This window comes from Acromyrmex echinatior, chromosome 15 (assembly GCF_024713525.1).
Source record: "Acromyrmex echinatior isolate Ae372 chromosome 15, ASM2471352v2, whole genome shotgun sequence".
Lineage (NCBI taxonomy): Eukaryota > Metazoa > Arthropoda > Insecta > Hymenoptera > Formicidae > Acromyrmex > Acromyrmex echinatior.
Genome location: NC_141866.1, coordinates 10,060,718 through 10,076,885, shown reverse-complemented (window position 1 = coordinate 10,076,885; position 16,168 = coordinate 10,060,718). Strand labels below are relative to the sequence as shown.

The 16,168-nt window shown below is 35.4% G+C and overlaps 1 protein-coding gene across 2 annotated transcripts in view; it reads right to left on the bottom strand.

Moving 5' to 3' along the window:
* Positions 1 to 16,168, bottom strand: part of LOC105145805 (uncharacterized) — a 32,559-nt gene that overhangs the window by 14,678 nt on the left and 1,713 nt on the right. Inside the window, exon 2 of one of the 2 annotated variants that reach the window (XM_087413921.1) lies at positions 10,944 to 12,513. The exons of the other annotated variant lie outside the window; for it this stretch is intronic. Within the exon in view, the coding sequence (XP_087270047.1) occupies positions 12,482 to 12,513 (32 nt within the window). The 3' untranslated portion in view covers positions 10,944 to 12,481. Of the gene's footprint in view, positions 1 to 10,943; positions 12,514 to 16,168 lie in introns of those variants that run through there. 2 annotated transcript variants of the gene reach the window in all.

Sequence of the window (16,168 nt, the reverse complement as noted above, 5' to 3'; positions counted from 1 at the left end):
GTCGAGCGCTCTTGAAACGTTTATGTAATTCGATTTGTTCCCGAACACCTCCCGAGAAAGTACCATCCGTCAGGATTTATTGCCGACGAAACTTCCCACGAGCGCGCGACCGTTTCCAAAGCGTTTCGTTCCGCTAAGAAGAAGATATATGCTTCATCTGACACGCCTCACTAGATCGAACTTCGATCACTCGATTATTGAGAATTTTCAAATGACGATTAATCCGTAATTCCTGCCTTGAGAGTTTGTAATTCTTAACAACAGTGTCGGTATTATTATGTCATCATATATATTTTATTATACCATATATATGATATTTGCGTAAGGATAATATAACATCATCAATATTGTCGTTGAGAGTTACAGAATCTCGATGCTGCACTCAGCTCGTTAAAATGGATGGATCGTCAAATCAATATCTCATCAGGCTGTTAATAGTTGGACGTTTCTTGGCAACGAGGAATAGACTTTGGTATTCTCTAAATTCTTTGAGGTGGAATCTCACTCTAAAGAGTGAGAAAATTGAGCGAGTCTTGAATAAAAAAAATGGCTCAATTTTCAATCTTTAAGAATGAGATTTCACTCTTCAGAGAGTGACAATTCTCTAAAAGTTTCAGAGAGTTTTGAGAATTTTGGCAGAGTAATATCGTAAAATAATTACTCTTTTTCATTCGCTTCACGAAAAATTCGCTTCCTACGCGTTTGAACAATATACGACTGGATCTCTCTAATCCCCAAAGTGGGTCGTTTAAATATGAATACGGATCGTAGGACGGATACATGCGACATTGTGGAATCGTCCTACGTGGAAACTGGAACACGTTCGCCACCCCAATTATCAATATATTCAAAAGTCCTTGTCCTTCATGAATTCCTAAATATTCGATGAAAAAAATTCAATTTTTCCAACCACCCACACCAGATTCCGAGGATTGTTGCGTCATCTCGCGACCCCGAATTCTTTCCCTACCTTGATCGCAAGGTCCCTTGATTGTTCGGTCGTACCGCGTCACATTTGGCCCCGTCCCCGGGAATGAAATCAGGGCTGCTCCCTTTTTAGGAAGCCGCGCGCGTCATTTCGGAAATGCACTTGTTGCATTCCTCGTGGCCTTCGCGCATCGCGACCTCCATTTGCGCGGCGTGGCGCGGCAATTTATAGATACTCGAGATAAAAAAGCGTTACCTGCGCGTCCTCGTGGTAGACGTGGACGACGCCTGCGCCTGCACCGCCGCCGTCGTCGTCGAGGTGAACGATAGATGCGAAAAGGCGCCCGCGCGCGTCCACGTACTCGCGGCTGAGAAAGGACAGAGGGAGAGAGAGAGAGAGAGGGAGAGGGAGAGAGAGAGAGAGAGGAGAGACGGTGCAGACGGGAGAGCAAGGGGAGTGCAGTGGGAGGCAAGGATTCGTGTCATTGTCAGTGGGTAATCAGGTCAGTGGGCCAGTGGGACGACCACTTTCAATTTCAGTCCTAGCCATATATAACACGCGCCGCGCGCGCCTCGTTATCTCGCGTTCTCGCCCTCCTCGCCTCTTTTCTCTCTATCCGCCTCCTCTCGTCCGTTCCCTCCCTCCTGCTGTAACTCGCGCATTCTCTCCTTCTTGCCATTTACCTGGCAAATCTCTCCTTCTCCTTCTCCTTCCCCTTCTCCTCCTTCTCCGTCCGGTCTATCTCGATAGCTACTGGCGAAGGCTTGGTGACGCGCGTACGATAAAGAGAGGGAAATAGCAACGGTGAAAGGGAAAAAGATAGTAACGCAAAGTCATATCGGAATGGTAGAAGCATAGAGGCTGAGCTACCGACACGCGCCAATCGCGTCACGCTTCTTCACGCGCGAGCGTAACGAGAGAAGCCCGGTGAGTTGCGACGCAGGGGAGGAGGAGACCGACTCTGTCGAGCAGAGAAGCTCGCTCTCACTCTCTCTCACTCTCACTCTCTTTCTTTCTCTCTCTCTCTCTCGCTCCTTCGTCTCGTCTCGTCTCGTCTCGTCTCGTCTCGTCTCGCCCCGCCCCGCCCCGCCCCGCCCGCGCCGCACCATGCCCGTGAAGAGATAGCGGAAAGTAGGACGCGTATTAAAAACCACAGACCGTGTCCCATGGCGTCATTTCTTGTGCCTCAGCGCGGTGCGGTGCGTCGGTATTACCCAATCGAATTCATCATAACTGGCACGAGAAAACGTACCATATGAGCGCGGATCAGCGCGCGATGGATCGAATGGATGGGACGCGATGGCGAGACTCGGCGCGACTCGGAGCAGCTCGGAGTCAGATGGAGCGTTTTAATGCGCGGCGAGACGAGGCGAGGCGAGGCGAAGCGAGATCAGCGCCTTGGCGCGGAACTCGGCTGAATGACTTGAAAATTAAATACGCTACTTGAAAATTATATGTGCGCACTGGCGAACGATGTGCGAGCTTGTGAAAATAATGAAAATTAGTTCTGCAGAAATAATTGAGATGACTAATATAATTATGTCTGATTAATGTTACTTCAGTCTTTCATTTGTCTCGAACGAGAGAAACAAATGTTTCCATTTCCTAGATGTTTCCTAGATGTTCCTTGCGTAAATGTTTCCATGGTACTTCAAGCAGGAATTATTAACAGCAAATGCCAAGCATTAAAATAAATAATGATTTAATTATTTGGATTGATGAGAAACTTGGGAGAAAATATTATGTCTAATTAAATTTTATTTTAAAAAATCTTCATTTCTCGATCGACAAAGTGCATATTATTTCGCTTAATGTAATGGATGACCTTATTATTAGGTGTTGGAATTAATTCGTAGCGTTTTTTAATGAAAGAATGTTATTTATTTCACATGAGCATTAAAAAATACATTAATGAAAGTACTTCCCATCACTTGTAAAACGCTACGAATTAATTCCAACACCTAATAGTATTCTATATTATTAGTATTCTATATAATTTTGATTCTCTGATGACGTAAAGATGAGCAGCACTATCGAGTGATCAAAGAGCTGCGCGCGAGCGTGTCAATCACGCATTCGCTTGTTTTTCAAAATCTTTGCAACACTGACAGGAGTTCGTGATTAATTTTCGCAAAAATATGGGACGCGACCTTGGCTTCTCGTGCAGCAAGGCTGATCGAACATTGTATTTAGAATCGCTCACAAATGCGACATACCTATAATATGTCAAGTGATATCCGAAAAATTATATTTTAGATGAATGATTACTGAAAATGCGCAGTTATCAATTTCATCAGTTGCGCAGTTGTCAATTTTGTCGGCTCGATAGTCTTTCATCGCTTCGCTGAATTATATGAATCGCAATTTTAATAGTATTTAAAATTTTAACATTTAGTAACGACGTATGAAGTAAATTCTTCGTTATATTTTAATATATACCCGTATTAAAATATAACTATATGTACTGTAAATATAGGTAACTTGGAACGGCATGTATTTTTATTAAATTCAATCATGGAATCTATCCATGAGTCTCTAAAAAGTGTTTAAATTTTACACTTCCTTTAGAGACTCATGGATGGAAAATAAATGCTGTCCCAAGCTGCCTACATTTGCGGTATTCGTTACGTTTCATTTTAATATGTACATTACATTTTAAAATGTTTATATGTAAATATATAAAATGTTTGATTAAATCGTACAATAAAATATACATATATACCGTCAGAAAGTTTAAGACCAAACGTTTGAAACACTTAATTTTGTATTCTTTTTATTTAAAATATATGCAAGTCCAATTTTATTTTTCACAGCATTATAATATGACCCTCAAGATATAATTAAGTAAAAAAAACAATTACCAGAATTGCACTATTTTATAACTTTACTATAAATTATGTGTTTTAAGATTATATCACATTAGTCCTAAACTGACGGTAGTGTATATTATATAATAAAATATATATATAAAATTTCAATAATTTTAAAATATATTAATCAATTTATAAATTTATATATAAGGTATTTTATGTTCCTCTCTGTACTCCTTATTTTATTGTATCGTCAATCGGTGATTCCATATCTCATTCTTATTCCGTTCTGTCACCGATCGTTCCATATTCTAAATACGCATGATTAAGCAAATCGAACATTTCTTTTGTGTTAAACTTTTTAATACTTAGAATAGGCTATGTTAAAGAGAAGACTTTAACATTGCCTTCTTTCATTTGTTAAGTATGCGCGTATATAATTCAGCGTGCGATCTAAAACGCAGAGAGAAATCGATATCAAGAGCACGCACAATCGTTTGGCAAGATTTGGTAAATGTTTTAGAAAATAAAGGAAATTTCGCATGCACGATAATTGGCCGAATGTGAGCCGCGTTTAAGTCTATCGCAATACGTGGATATATGCTGCATAAATATCGGTCTCGTATCAGATATATCAGAGAGATGTTAGTTATTGATAACAACGCGAGGGCGCCACGCGACGGCAGATGGAATTTTGTCAGCATAACCGACGGCAAATTTTGCTACGAGTCGTGAAGAATAGAATTAAAAGTTCCGCAAAATAAATAATAAAAAGTCAGTAGTTGAGGTAAAAAATTTACTTCGGATGCATTCATAAAATACGTCTTCAAAAAAAATGCATTGTAATTATTATATTTTATTTGATAACCTTTTCAATCCTTTCTGATCGTTTTACAAATGGGATATATTGTTTAGTTATTTTTAAAAATTAGAGGGATTATCGAATACAAAAAATGAGATCGAAACATAAAAATTCAAAATAACGTATCTAATATGGTAGATTCAAGAAACAAAATATATTATCAAAATGTAATATAAAACTATTATGGGGTTTTTTGAATTACTAAACACTGAAAAATAATTTGGATATTTTGAAAAATAATATCAAGACATAAAAATTCAAAATAACAGATCCTAAAATGGATTCAAGAAATAAAATAAAATTGCGTTAAATTATAACGCAAAATTTTTGGGGATTTTCCAAAAAATCCTATTCAAAGACAAATACAAATAGACATTAAACATTTTATAAAAATAAAAAAATTGTGACAATTAGTTTATAACATATTGCTAAATAATATTATATGTTTTATCAAAATTAGGTATTCACATTTGATAAGAAGACATATATTGATGAAAGCTATGTAGAGAGATTAAAGTTTTTTTTTTGCATCTATAAATATCATTAGCGTTATTATCTCTATAAATAGTTATTTTTCATATTGAAATATGAAAGGTTTGAAAATTACGCGCGTTTATATTATGTACAGTATAAATATTATCAGAAATTTATCAATTATATTTTAATAATTCATGCGAAAGTAAAATACTACACATCGTATCGAATTTTCCATGGTTAGCCCGAGAACTTTCCGATCTTGCTACGTAAATAATTTTTTATATTTTGTTATATTTATCACAATATTTTCCAGTTAAAGTTTAAATAATTTCTTTTAGAACAAGTCTTAATTGAACCGAATACAACTTAATATTTATCAAAAATATAATGTTTTAAAAATATATATGTATCACTAAACTCTCTCTTTCTTAAAAGTGTTAAGCATTACTTTTTAAATTAATCTATTTACGTTTTCTCAAAAAATAATATGGAATTACCTGTTACAAATTCGCACATAATATTAAAAATACATTTTTCTCACATCCTCACTAAAAAAAGAAGTATTTAATTTTAAGATGTCAAAATATTTTATTCTTGTCTCCATTTTTTAAAGATATTTTAGTTTTAAACTTTTTCCATAAACAAAACACTATACGTGTTTGGACTTAAAATATAGTGTTTTCAATCCGAACACGTAGTGTTTTGTTTATTGAAAAAGTTGAAAACAAAACATCTTGAAGGATTTAAAAAATGGATACAAGAACAAAACATTTTAAAATTAAACACTTCTCTTTTCAATGCTGGAAAGCATATCTATCACCAATTAAGGAAGACATCATATATTATCTCTAAGCAAATGCAAATCGAAGTATCAAGATTCGTGAAAGATCGAGAAATCAACAAGAGAAAGAGACATTTAAAATACATTTTCCGGTATAATTTCCAAGAATCTTCTCTTTCATTCGAAGATTGTCCATTTACGCGGAGCTGGCTATGCATCGCATTTCGTACCGTTGCGAAAAATGATCGCGACGGCTGCGCGTTTTAATTACGCGAGATTCAAACAACGAGCCATGTCAAGTGCATCCCGATCACGCGAGTATCTATCCATCTATCTATGATAGATAAATTGATGAGCGTAGATAAGCATTTGTGCGATCCCGCGGAACGGCGTGCGGCCCGAGGGACGTTGAATAATAATTACTGTTGCCGACTCGCGACACGTTACTATTGAGTTATTCCGATGCGAGTTTATCAAAGTGGGTCAAGCGATTCAATAGTCGCGGCCGCGGACGGAGGAGAAACGGCCCCATCGTCTTTAACGGCGTGGGTGGTAAACGTGTGTGCGGTGCCATAAAAACCGCGCATGTAGGAGAGTCGTTTACGCGCCGGCTACACACCGATCTAGAGGTACGTACGCGTTACGGAAAAAGAAAACCGTGGAAGAGAGAAGACAGAAAGGGAGGATCGATCCTTTCGCGCGTTAAAATTGGCGGAAACGACGAGAGACGCACGGACGACTCATTTCTTTTAATCATACGTGCGGATTAAGAGACGGTTGTTTCACCTCCCTAATTATTACCTACGCCAAACAGAAAGGAGGCGGAATATAGTTGATCTAACCATTCTGTTCTCTTCGTTCTTTTTCTTTCTTTCTTCTTTTTTCTATGACTTGATTGAATACGAGGTGTTTTCTGGTACTTTAGCGTTGAGTAAGCAAAGTTCCGTTCTTAGAGATAATCGAACATTAAGTGAAATAAATATGTGAAGTCTGATTTAAGTCTTGAAATTTGTGTTTTCTATTTTATCGATTTTTAAATTCACTTCTATTGAAGTATTCATAGAATGTTTCGTACAGTGGAAGCTTTTGGCTTCGGATTACTTTTCAAGCATTACAAAATGTCTTGATACAAAAGTTTGCTCAGAGAGCAGAATTTTTACAAGTTATGTCCTATCAAGATTTTTGGCAAATTGCAGATTTATGAAATAAATTGTAATAAACGAAATCATGAAACGAAATTGAGAAAATGGAAAAAAAGGAAATAAGATCGTAATCATAATACAGGTTTTATTTATTCCATAAATCTGCAATTTTTTTTTGCCAAAAATCTTTGCATAACTTGTAACAATTCTGCTCTTTGAGCAAACTTTTGTATCAAGAAAAATTGTAATGCTTGACAAGTAACCAGAAGCTCTTCCACTGTACGAAACATTCTATGACTGAAATATTCATACTTAATCTGTCCTTCATCTCTCAGCAATACCTGCAAAAAATATACAAGAACCAAACAAAAGTCGGGTCCCTTTGATCGTTTCCTGTTGAGAGAATTGGGACAACAGTAAAGGCAATAACAATAGCTAACGAGAAACAAACGAGATAGTAGATATCTTTTTCTTTTGTTATATCTATGACGAACTGTGAGAAGAAGACTGTAAAACAACCTATATTTATAGTGTCATTTGACAATAGCGTTATATTAAAGACGAGCAGTCAGGTCATCCGATGAAAAGTTAACCGGAACTAATATAGAGAAATGGCGAAGAAGCAAAGGATTAACGAGACAAGAAAAAAAATAGAAGGATAAAGAGAGACGCGTGCCCATTGTTACGTTAACTACTTTCGAAAACACATCGAACAAAAAAAGGGAAAACATTTTATTCGTGTGTTCTATGAATTATCATCCCATCTGTGAGTTAGGAGTGATCAACATTTGCCTTATCAACATTTGCCTTATCAGAACGCTCATCGAAGACACCTTCCATCGTGTCCTTCCAATATTGTTGCATCGAACGCGGATCAGTGTTTCTTTCCATACGTCTAACATGCGACGGCGAGAACATCCGCGGGAATTCTAAACATGGACGTCTTCTACAGAAGCGCGCTGAAGGCGAGAAGTATAGTAGCTAACCTTCGAAAACCGACACATGTCAGACACGTGTGACCTCTATTTCCATGTGCTGCCACAAAATGCTGAAGACAAAACTAACAATGAGTATTTTCTCGCGCGGATGTTCGAATGAAATTTTAAATCTTACATTGTCACAGAACTTTCACATCAACGAATTACGACTCTCGCCACGTGTTCGTTCGTGAATGTGTTCTTTGAATTCTCGTATTAAAAGCAGATTCACTCGAATCAGATACAGAATCTGATAAAAGTACGTCGAAAAATACGTGGAATTGCGAGGAAAACGCACAATATGAAAAAGCTAAATTTCATCTCTTCCCAGTTCTACAAAATTTTCTACAATTTTGTAATTTTAAGTGATAAAATTGCGTTTGTTTAGCGATTTCGGTATACGATGAAAGATAACATAATTGTTATCGCAAAGCGTATCTACAATGAGATTTTAAGGTGTGAAACTTAAGCCTCAAGTCATAAGAAATTAATCAATTATAGCCGAATGTGAGGAGAATAATCGACTATGATCCGTCTCCTCCGTAATTTCTTACGGCTTAGGGCTTAAGCTTAAGTTTCACATCGTAAAAATCTCATTGTATAAACACCGTTTGACAGCGATGTAAAATATTTGAGAGACAATTGGGCAATCTCACGGTTGTTACACGACCGTAACCAAATCTTCATCCCTGCTACATCCCTGCTTATGTAATAACAAAGTGAAAGTGCGACCGTCGTCGCACTTTGCGTGTGCACAACATCCGATTTCCAACAGTTTCAATTTACCCTCATCGAAGAGACGTGAAATTTTCTTTATTCCTCTCCCTCCTCCGTTCTCCATGCGTGTCAAAGGTAGGGGATGGTTTTCCTGTTCCTGACTGAGCACACATAATCGTGATTTATCGTACGCGAAGCGTGTGTCGTTCGAGGAAAATGCGCAACAAGTGTACCTTTGACGCAGCAGGTAGACGTTGATGTACCCTTATTTATAATGTACCTGTATGCATCCCATCCGTCCCTCTCTCCGTCTTTCTCATTATATTTTTACCGGAAATTCCATTGATTTTCATCTTGCCACGCGCCAAACTTCATGACGAAAGCACAACGGGATTTCGTTTCCTTTTTTGGTCGTAACACAAAATTGACATGTGTCCAATATATCACCGAACGGAAAAAACCGTAAACAATCACATCGAATACAATGCAGAAATATGAAGCAATTCTCATGATGACAGTAAAAGAGACTGAATGGTCCGAGATACGAAAATGCGGCAGTTACATACAAAATACACAAAAAAAAAATAAAAATAAAAAAAAAGGAGACTGAATGAGCAAAAACTTGAAAGTTAGCCGCCTCTCGCCTGACAGGCATCATATTCAATTTATGAGTTTTCTACGAAATTATTGGGGAACGATTGGCACACTTCTATTGAATCAGTTCCATTTTTCAAAAACTTATTGTGTTCGCCAAAAGAAAAGGCAAATGCAATGTATTATGTTTTACTAAAATATTATAAATTGAATTTGTAAATTTTATTAATATTGAGCTGCATAATAATAAGCGGATATTGTAAGCTCAGAGCAGACTGCATTGCATTGTTTTTCGTTAAAAATTTTTGTGGTTATTATTTAAAAATGATTTTAAATTCTTATAGAGATATCTGCGAAGCGGGATTGAAGAGATACAAAAAATATTCACGAAGAAAACTTTTAAACTTGATATCTCAATACAATCAGAATTTTCTACAATCAGAATTTCAGCATGGGAAGTTCAAATAGATCTGAAGTATCAGATTCTGTAAAAACGCATAGAGGATCCCACTTTACATTTTATCACTAAATATTATTCAGCATTTAAGTCATAATGGTTTTTTTCATTTAAATAACTTTTCTTATTTTCAAACTGTTTTTTTTTTTCAAGTGTTTTACATTAAATGTAAGATTAAATAAGTTGTGTGTAATCTTATAGATTTTATTATAATTTGAAATTAAAGTTTAGAAAGAAGCAAAGAATTACCATCTTTTTCTCTAACAACTTGTTCAATTAATATAATAATACACGTATTAAGCAATTTTATCTGTCCAAAATAACCTGCACCTTTTCCAATAGTTTCGAAAAATATAATTATCGATATAAAAATTATACAGCGAATTTGGTTGGAGGCACTAATGCATAGTAGTACATAATAAAAATTCTTACATACTTGTGAAAGTTTTAACACTGAGTTTTTACTATTACAGAAATCGGATTGTATTTTATTTATTTTTTAGAAATTTAAATTTATTTACCAGAATTCTCAAAAATACAAAAAATAGATTATACTTTCAAAATTCACTGCCAATTCTTTGCAGAATTCATTGCCATTTTCAATTTCTACACTCTCATAAATTATATTTAAATTCATGTATAATTATACACCAAGATACTAATTAGATAAAGGTATAAGTTCAGATATGAACATGAAAATATCAATTTCCATATTGATAAACCGGTATGTATATTAATTACCAAACGTTCCATATTAAAGCCTTATATCTTATTAAATGTCAGTTCTAAACGTTTTCTATTTGATTATTATCAACGTTATACGATCTATTCCAAAAACAATCTTTATTCAGTAAACAATAATGACGGATTTACGTTCGTGTTAAATTGACGGTATCAAAATTAAGCCGTCCTTAGTATATGCGTGGCAATTGTAAAATTGCAACCGGAATATCTCCGATGGTGGAATCTCACGCGCGTCATTATCAAATTGACAGGAGCGAAGCAGTGCGCGATACTTCCTGCTGATAATTTTATGTCACTTCCTACGTTATCTATCGCGATACTCGTCTCGCGACACTCGTGCTGTTGGTCAAGTGACGGTCGATTGTGATTTCACACTCCACCCGAAAAAGGATATGCAGTTTGATAAGAAAATCGCAAGAATACATTCAGGTGTGATATTCATAAAATAAGATCGTTTCTTTTCTTTTCGCCAATTAGACAATTATCAAATTTTGATAGTTTTAGGAGCTGCACGTAGAAGGAACAGAGAACAGAGAATAAGAACAATTTCAGTTTATCAAAAACTATGTGCTGTGGAATACAATTTCTGATGGATTTTTATTCTTTGTCCTCCGTTCCCCATTCCTTTTATTTTGCACAGCTGCGTAGCATTGTAAGGTGATATTTCGAATATAGTATAAATACAATTAAACGTCAAGTTACTTAAACGTTAAGCATGCGAGAATGCAAGTACAAGACTTTTTATGTGTGTGCACAAAAATAGAAAATAAATATAATTTATATTATTAGAAAAATGTATGTATCTTTGCGATATGTGTGATTTATACGTAATCTACTTTACAGATTTTGATTAAGCATATAGAGATATATTGCGGACTTTGTAAAATTATCTTAAAATGCAAGCACGAGCGAGCTTCGCAACTCAGTATTTATCGTTTGTCATCGTACGTTCATCATCGTTACCGGAAACGAGCGGCGATCTCGCGTGCTAACAATTCCGGGTATGGTTTCGGCGATCATAGGCAGGTGTCACGTCATTATCAGCCACGTGAGAGACATACAATTAGCGCTCCGGTTATAAATTACTTAGGCAACGTAGTCGTAACAGAAAGTTAAGCGTTTTAATCTTGATCTTTGTTGCGCGTTGCGGATAATAATATGTAACAGGAGTACCAAAATGTCTGCTTCATGAATTACGACGAATGTATAAAAGCATTTTGACAAATTTCGAGTAATTAGAAACATTCTAATCATTGCTTTCGAGATAGTTTTACAGATCACTACGTGATAAAAAAAAAATTCTATTACTACGTCCAAGTGTCTCTGTGTAAAATTTAAACACAATTTTTTTCTTGGTTTAAAAATGATTTAATTTTTAATTTTTTGTTTGCCTTAATTCTTATAAAGTTAAGATCTTAAAATCGCATTGTGTAAAATTTAATTGCAAATTTAAGGAAGCATTTAGATAATAGAGAAAGTATTATAAATTAAATTTTTTATCCATATCAAACTTAATAACTATTCTCGGAAATATTTGTTAACACTGTCTACTATCTAATAAAAAAAAACGTTATTTTATATTATTTTTCGCCTAAAAAAATAATTTTTGGAAAAATGATAGAAGTGTCATGTAATATATTTGATATGAATTTTGAAAGTGAATGAGAATTTTATGTTTAATCTTTGGCTGAATTTGTTTTTTTGAATATTAAAATTACATGGATATTTTTACATGAATTTATCCACAGCAATGAATATCGTTGATAAATTGAATTATTTTCACGATTCGAAAACAACCATCTGCCTTTGTCCATTCTGCAGTAATCACAAAAAACGGAAGCACGAAAAGTGAAGCAAGCTGCTCGTCCGACGCCTCCGTGACATTAATTATCCACTTTAATTCGTATGTCGAAATCACATGCAAATTTTATGCGAGCAGATTCAACTACGAGTTCTCGTCCGGCACGTCTTCGCGGAGTCAGTTGATTTCCTTCAGCATTTAAGTATGCATACATCAGACATTTCTAAGCATTAACAAAATTAGAAAAATTTCATAGATTGTTCTATTACTACGTCTAAGTGTCTGTAAAATTTAAACACAATTTTTTTCTTGATTTAAAAATTATTTAATTTTTAATTTTTTGTTTGCCTTAATTCTTATAAAGTTAAGATCTTAAAATCGCATTGTGTTTAATTGCAAATTTAAGGAAGCGTTTAGATAATAGAGAAAGTATTATAAATTAAATTTTTTATCCATATATATTAATAAGTTTATTTATAATAGAATATAATAGGAAATGCGTTACTATCTTATCCTAGATAGAATAGGAAATGTGTTATTATAAATAGAAGCGGCGATGCATAGATAAGGTTAAGATGGAATCATATGATGCTCGATTTCTTAAATGATAACATACAGTCATGCTTGCTTCGATGTATGCTAGAATTCGTTCATGGATTGAACGCTGCATGCTGCATATACATGATTTTTATATTTATAGATTACTTCATAGCTTATTTCCTTGCATGCACCAATCAAAAAAGAAACAATTGCTAATTTCATATTTATTATCAAACGTCAGACTGTATGCATCAAAGCAAGCATACACGGAGAGAATTATCTTTTAAAATTTACCCTTAAAATATAGAGTAGTGTGCAATACAATATTTTAAAGATTTTTTTCCCATGTACTTTAGTAAAATTAATCAAACTTATTTTATACTTTATTGTAGTTTTATTAATGAATGAATAAAGAGAGATTAAAATTCCTCGAAATACAATGTTGTTCCACGACTATGTTTCAGGGTAAACTCTAAGAAAAAAATTCTCTCCGTGTAGTAGCATGCATGCTTATCATTCAAGATCGAGCATCATGTGATTCCATCTTTAGAATAGATTAGAAGTGCACTTCTATTTTTGTTTTATTTTTTGTATTTTGTTTATCTGTTTGTAATGCAAAAATGTGTCTGAAATTATGTTGGCAGCCATTATGTTGTGACTGCATTTGTATAATAACTTTGAGAAGAAACAATAGAATAAACCATCCCATACCATAATACTAAGTTTTTATCTACTTACTCGTTTAAAAGTTATTTATCTAAAATTGCAGCAAAATGTGCTTATTGCGCTGAATATGCCAAATTATTTTGTTTTTTTCGCAGTTGGTTTCAAGACATATTCACGACAAATTTTCATCAAATTTTTTTGTTGCTTTGACTTATATTGACTTCTTTGGCTAATTCTTTTAACTAGTTGTACAGGTAAAACATTTTTAAATGCAGCAATACTTATGGTACAATGGCGTACACAAGTCGCTATTACCTCACTCAGAATTCAGAATTTCTCATTTACGTATTTGTTTGTACAAGATATACTTCTTAATGCACGATTACACATGTAAAAGTGTTAGTGACAGAAGAGATTAACACGAAAAAAATATTTTGCTTTCATCATATAATCGAATTAAAAATACATGTAATAAGCTCTTTTAAAAAAGCATACAGAGCAATAGTAAAGTAAGAATAGCCAAGAACACGCAACTTAACAATTAGATTTCGCTGAGGTAGAGCAGAGGTTCGGAGTGACTAGACAAATGGACGGATGACCTGGGACAAGTGGAAGAGGGGCAAATATTAAAACAAAAACTTGGTTTGATAAATTTATTGATAATTTTTATGGATTCGACAAAAACATCAAATTTTGGATATCTATTGTGTCCTTTTAATAATTATTTATTTATAGGAAGACCGCAATAACCACCTCCGTTTCTCTCCACGCTCGTCGCTTTATCTAGCACCTGTATTTTAAATTAATCGAAACTCGACTTGCCACTTGCCCCAGTCTATTCCGCTTAAATTGATTTAGTGGAGTTGTCGTATCCGGGCAGAAGCGTGCGGATACTTTTGCAAACGAGCTTCGCGTAACACCACCGACGTCTCGAATAAATGCAGAAAGTGAGGAAAAAAAAGCGATGTACAGACGAGGAGGGCGATGGAAAGAAAAAGGGGAAATAGAATGAAAAGAAGTCAGAAAGAGGACAGAGAGAGTCACTTATGGAAACTTATGACAAAAATTCGGTCACTCGCACTACACTGGATCCGTAAATTAAAGGCTGCCTCATATAAAGTATCTAAATGCAATATAATTAACTCTGACAATGAAATAATATATGTGTATGTCTATTAAATGATAACAAAGTCATTTTTGAGCATTTAATTGTTTAAAATATTCATATGTTTTTAACTTTATCAATTTTATAAATAGTAGTTTTTAGTATCCTAATCTAAATAATGCAAGGTTAACAAGATAATATTTTTTTAAAGAACGAAACATTATGTTTTTAATGCTTCACACACACGCTTTAAACAGTATTACAAAAAAAAAACATGTTTAAAACATGTTAAAAACGTCTATTAAGTTGTTTTAAATAACTTGAAACATGTTTAAAACATGCTTTTTACCAATCCTGGTGTAATGCAAGTTACCGAATTCACTTCTATAAGTCATCGCTCGAGAAAAATTCAGTTTCTCGTGTCGTGACGGAAGAAAGGGAAAGGAAGAGAAACGGAAAAGGGGTAGAGATGGTGAGGGAGCAGAGACGAAAAAGGAGAAAAAGACGGAAGTAGGGGAGGGAAAGACGGAGAGGGGGAGAGAGGGAGAGGAGGGGGGCAGCGTCGACGTAAATAAAGGCAGCCGAATCTCGTTTCGACGAACCGCTATTTTGCTCGCGAAGGGTTGGGAGGGAGGTATGCTGCAACCAGCGGCATTCATAAAGAAGCTACTTGAAGGCTGTCTGTTCTAAATTCGAGACGATGACAGACGGACGGACGGAGAGACTTCGCGCGCGCGACTCGACTTCGGAATTTCGCTCCGAAACGTCTGTTGCGCCACTACACAACATCGCTACGCAAAAGTCGGCACTAAATCAGGAACGCGGAGCCGTTGTCTCTACGCGGGCTCTTCACGAGCCTAGTCCACGTGACAGTGATTCCGATCAAAGGCACTTGGACTTGGGAATCGTATCGCACGCGAGCAAGTGCACGTTAAGCAAATTGTATCACAAATTTACATTTCTTAAATTTCCATTTGTCAGCACAACCAGATTCTCCACAGATGGTCGGAAGACCATCATGTGAGCAGCTCTAATTATTCTGGGAGCTTACTAAAAAGCGCTTCACTTTTACTAAATCTTATTTATAATTAAATTTATCCCTCTTCTGCGGACGGCTCGAACAAGTAGTCGAAACAGTTGTCAACAGTTTGAGTTTACGAGATTAGGTTTGAATAAAACAATTCGATGTGATTATTGATAGAATATAAATTAATTTACGCAACAAGTTCAGTACCTCAGTCATTTTATATATAATTTAAACTTTATTTTTCTTTTATTATATTTTAAGTCTCGTTTCTTGTTCTGCTTTTAATTCTCTCGAGTTTTAGTTATTCTATAGAGGAAACTATCTCAGCTTTCATTCTCTGTAGCCTATGTCGATGAAAACAAAGAGTCCCGCGAATTCGGAAGTGGCTCGAGAATCCACGCGGCATCAATGCGCGCGCGCGCGCGATGCAACAGACGACAGAGGATTCGAGACACGAGGAGGAGGAGGAGGAGGAAGAGGATGAGAAGAAAGAGAAGAAGAGAGACAGGAGAGACGGGAAGAAAGAAAGAGAGAAACGAG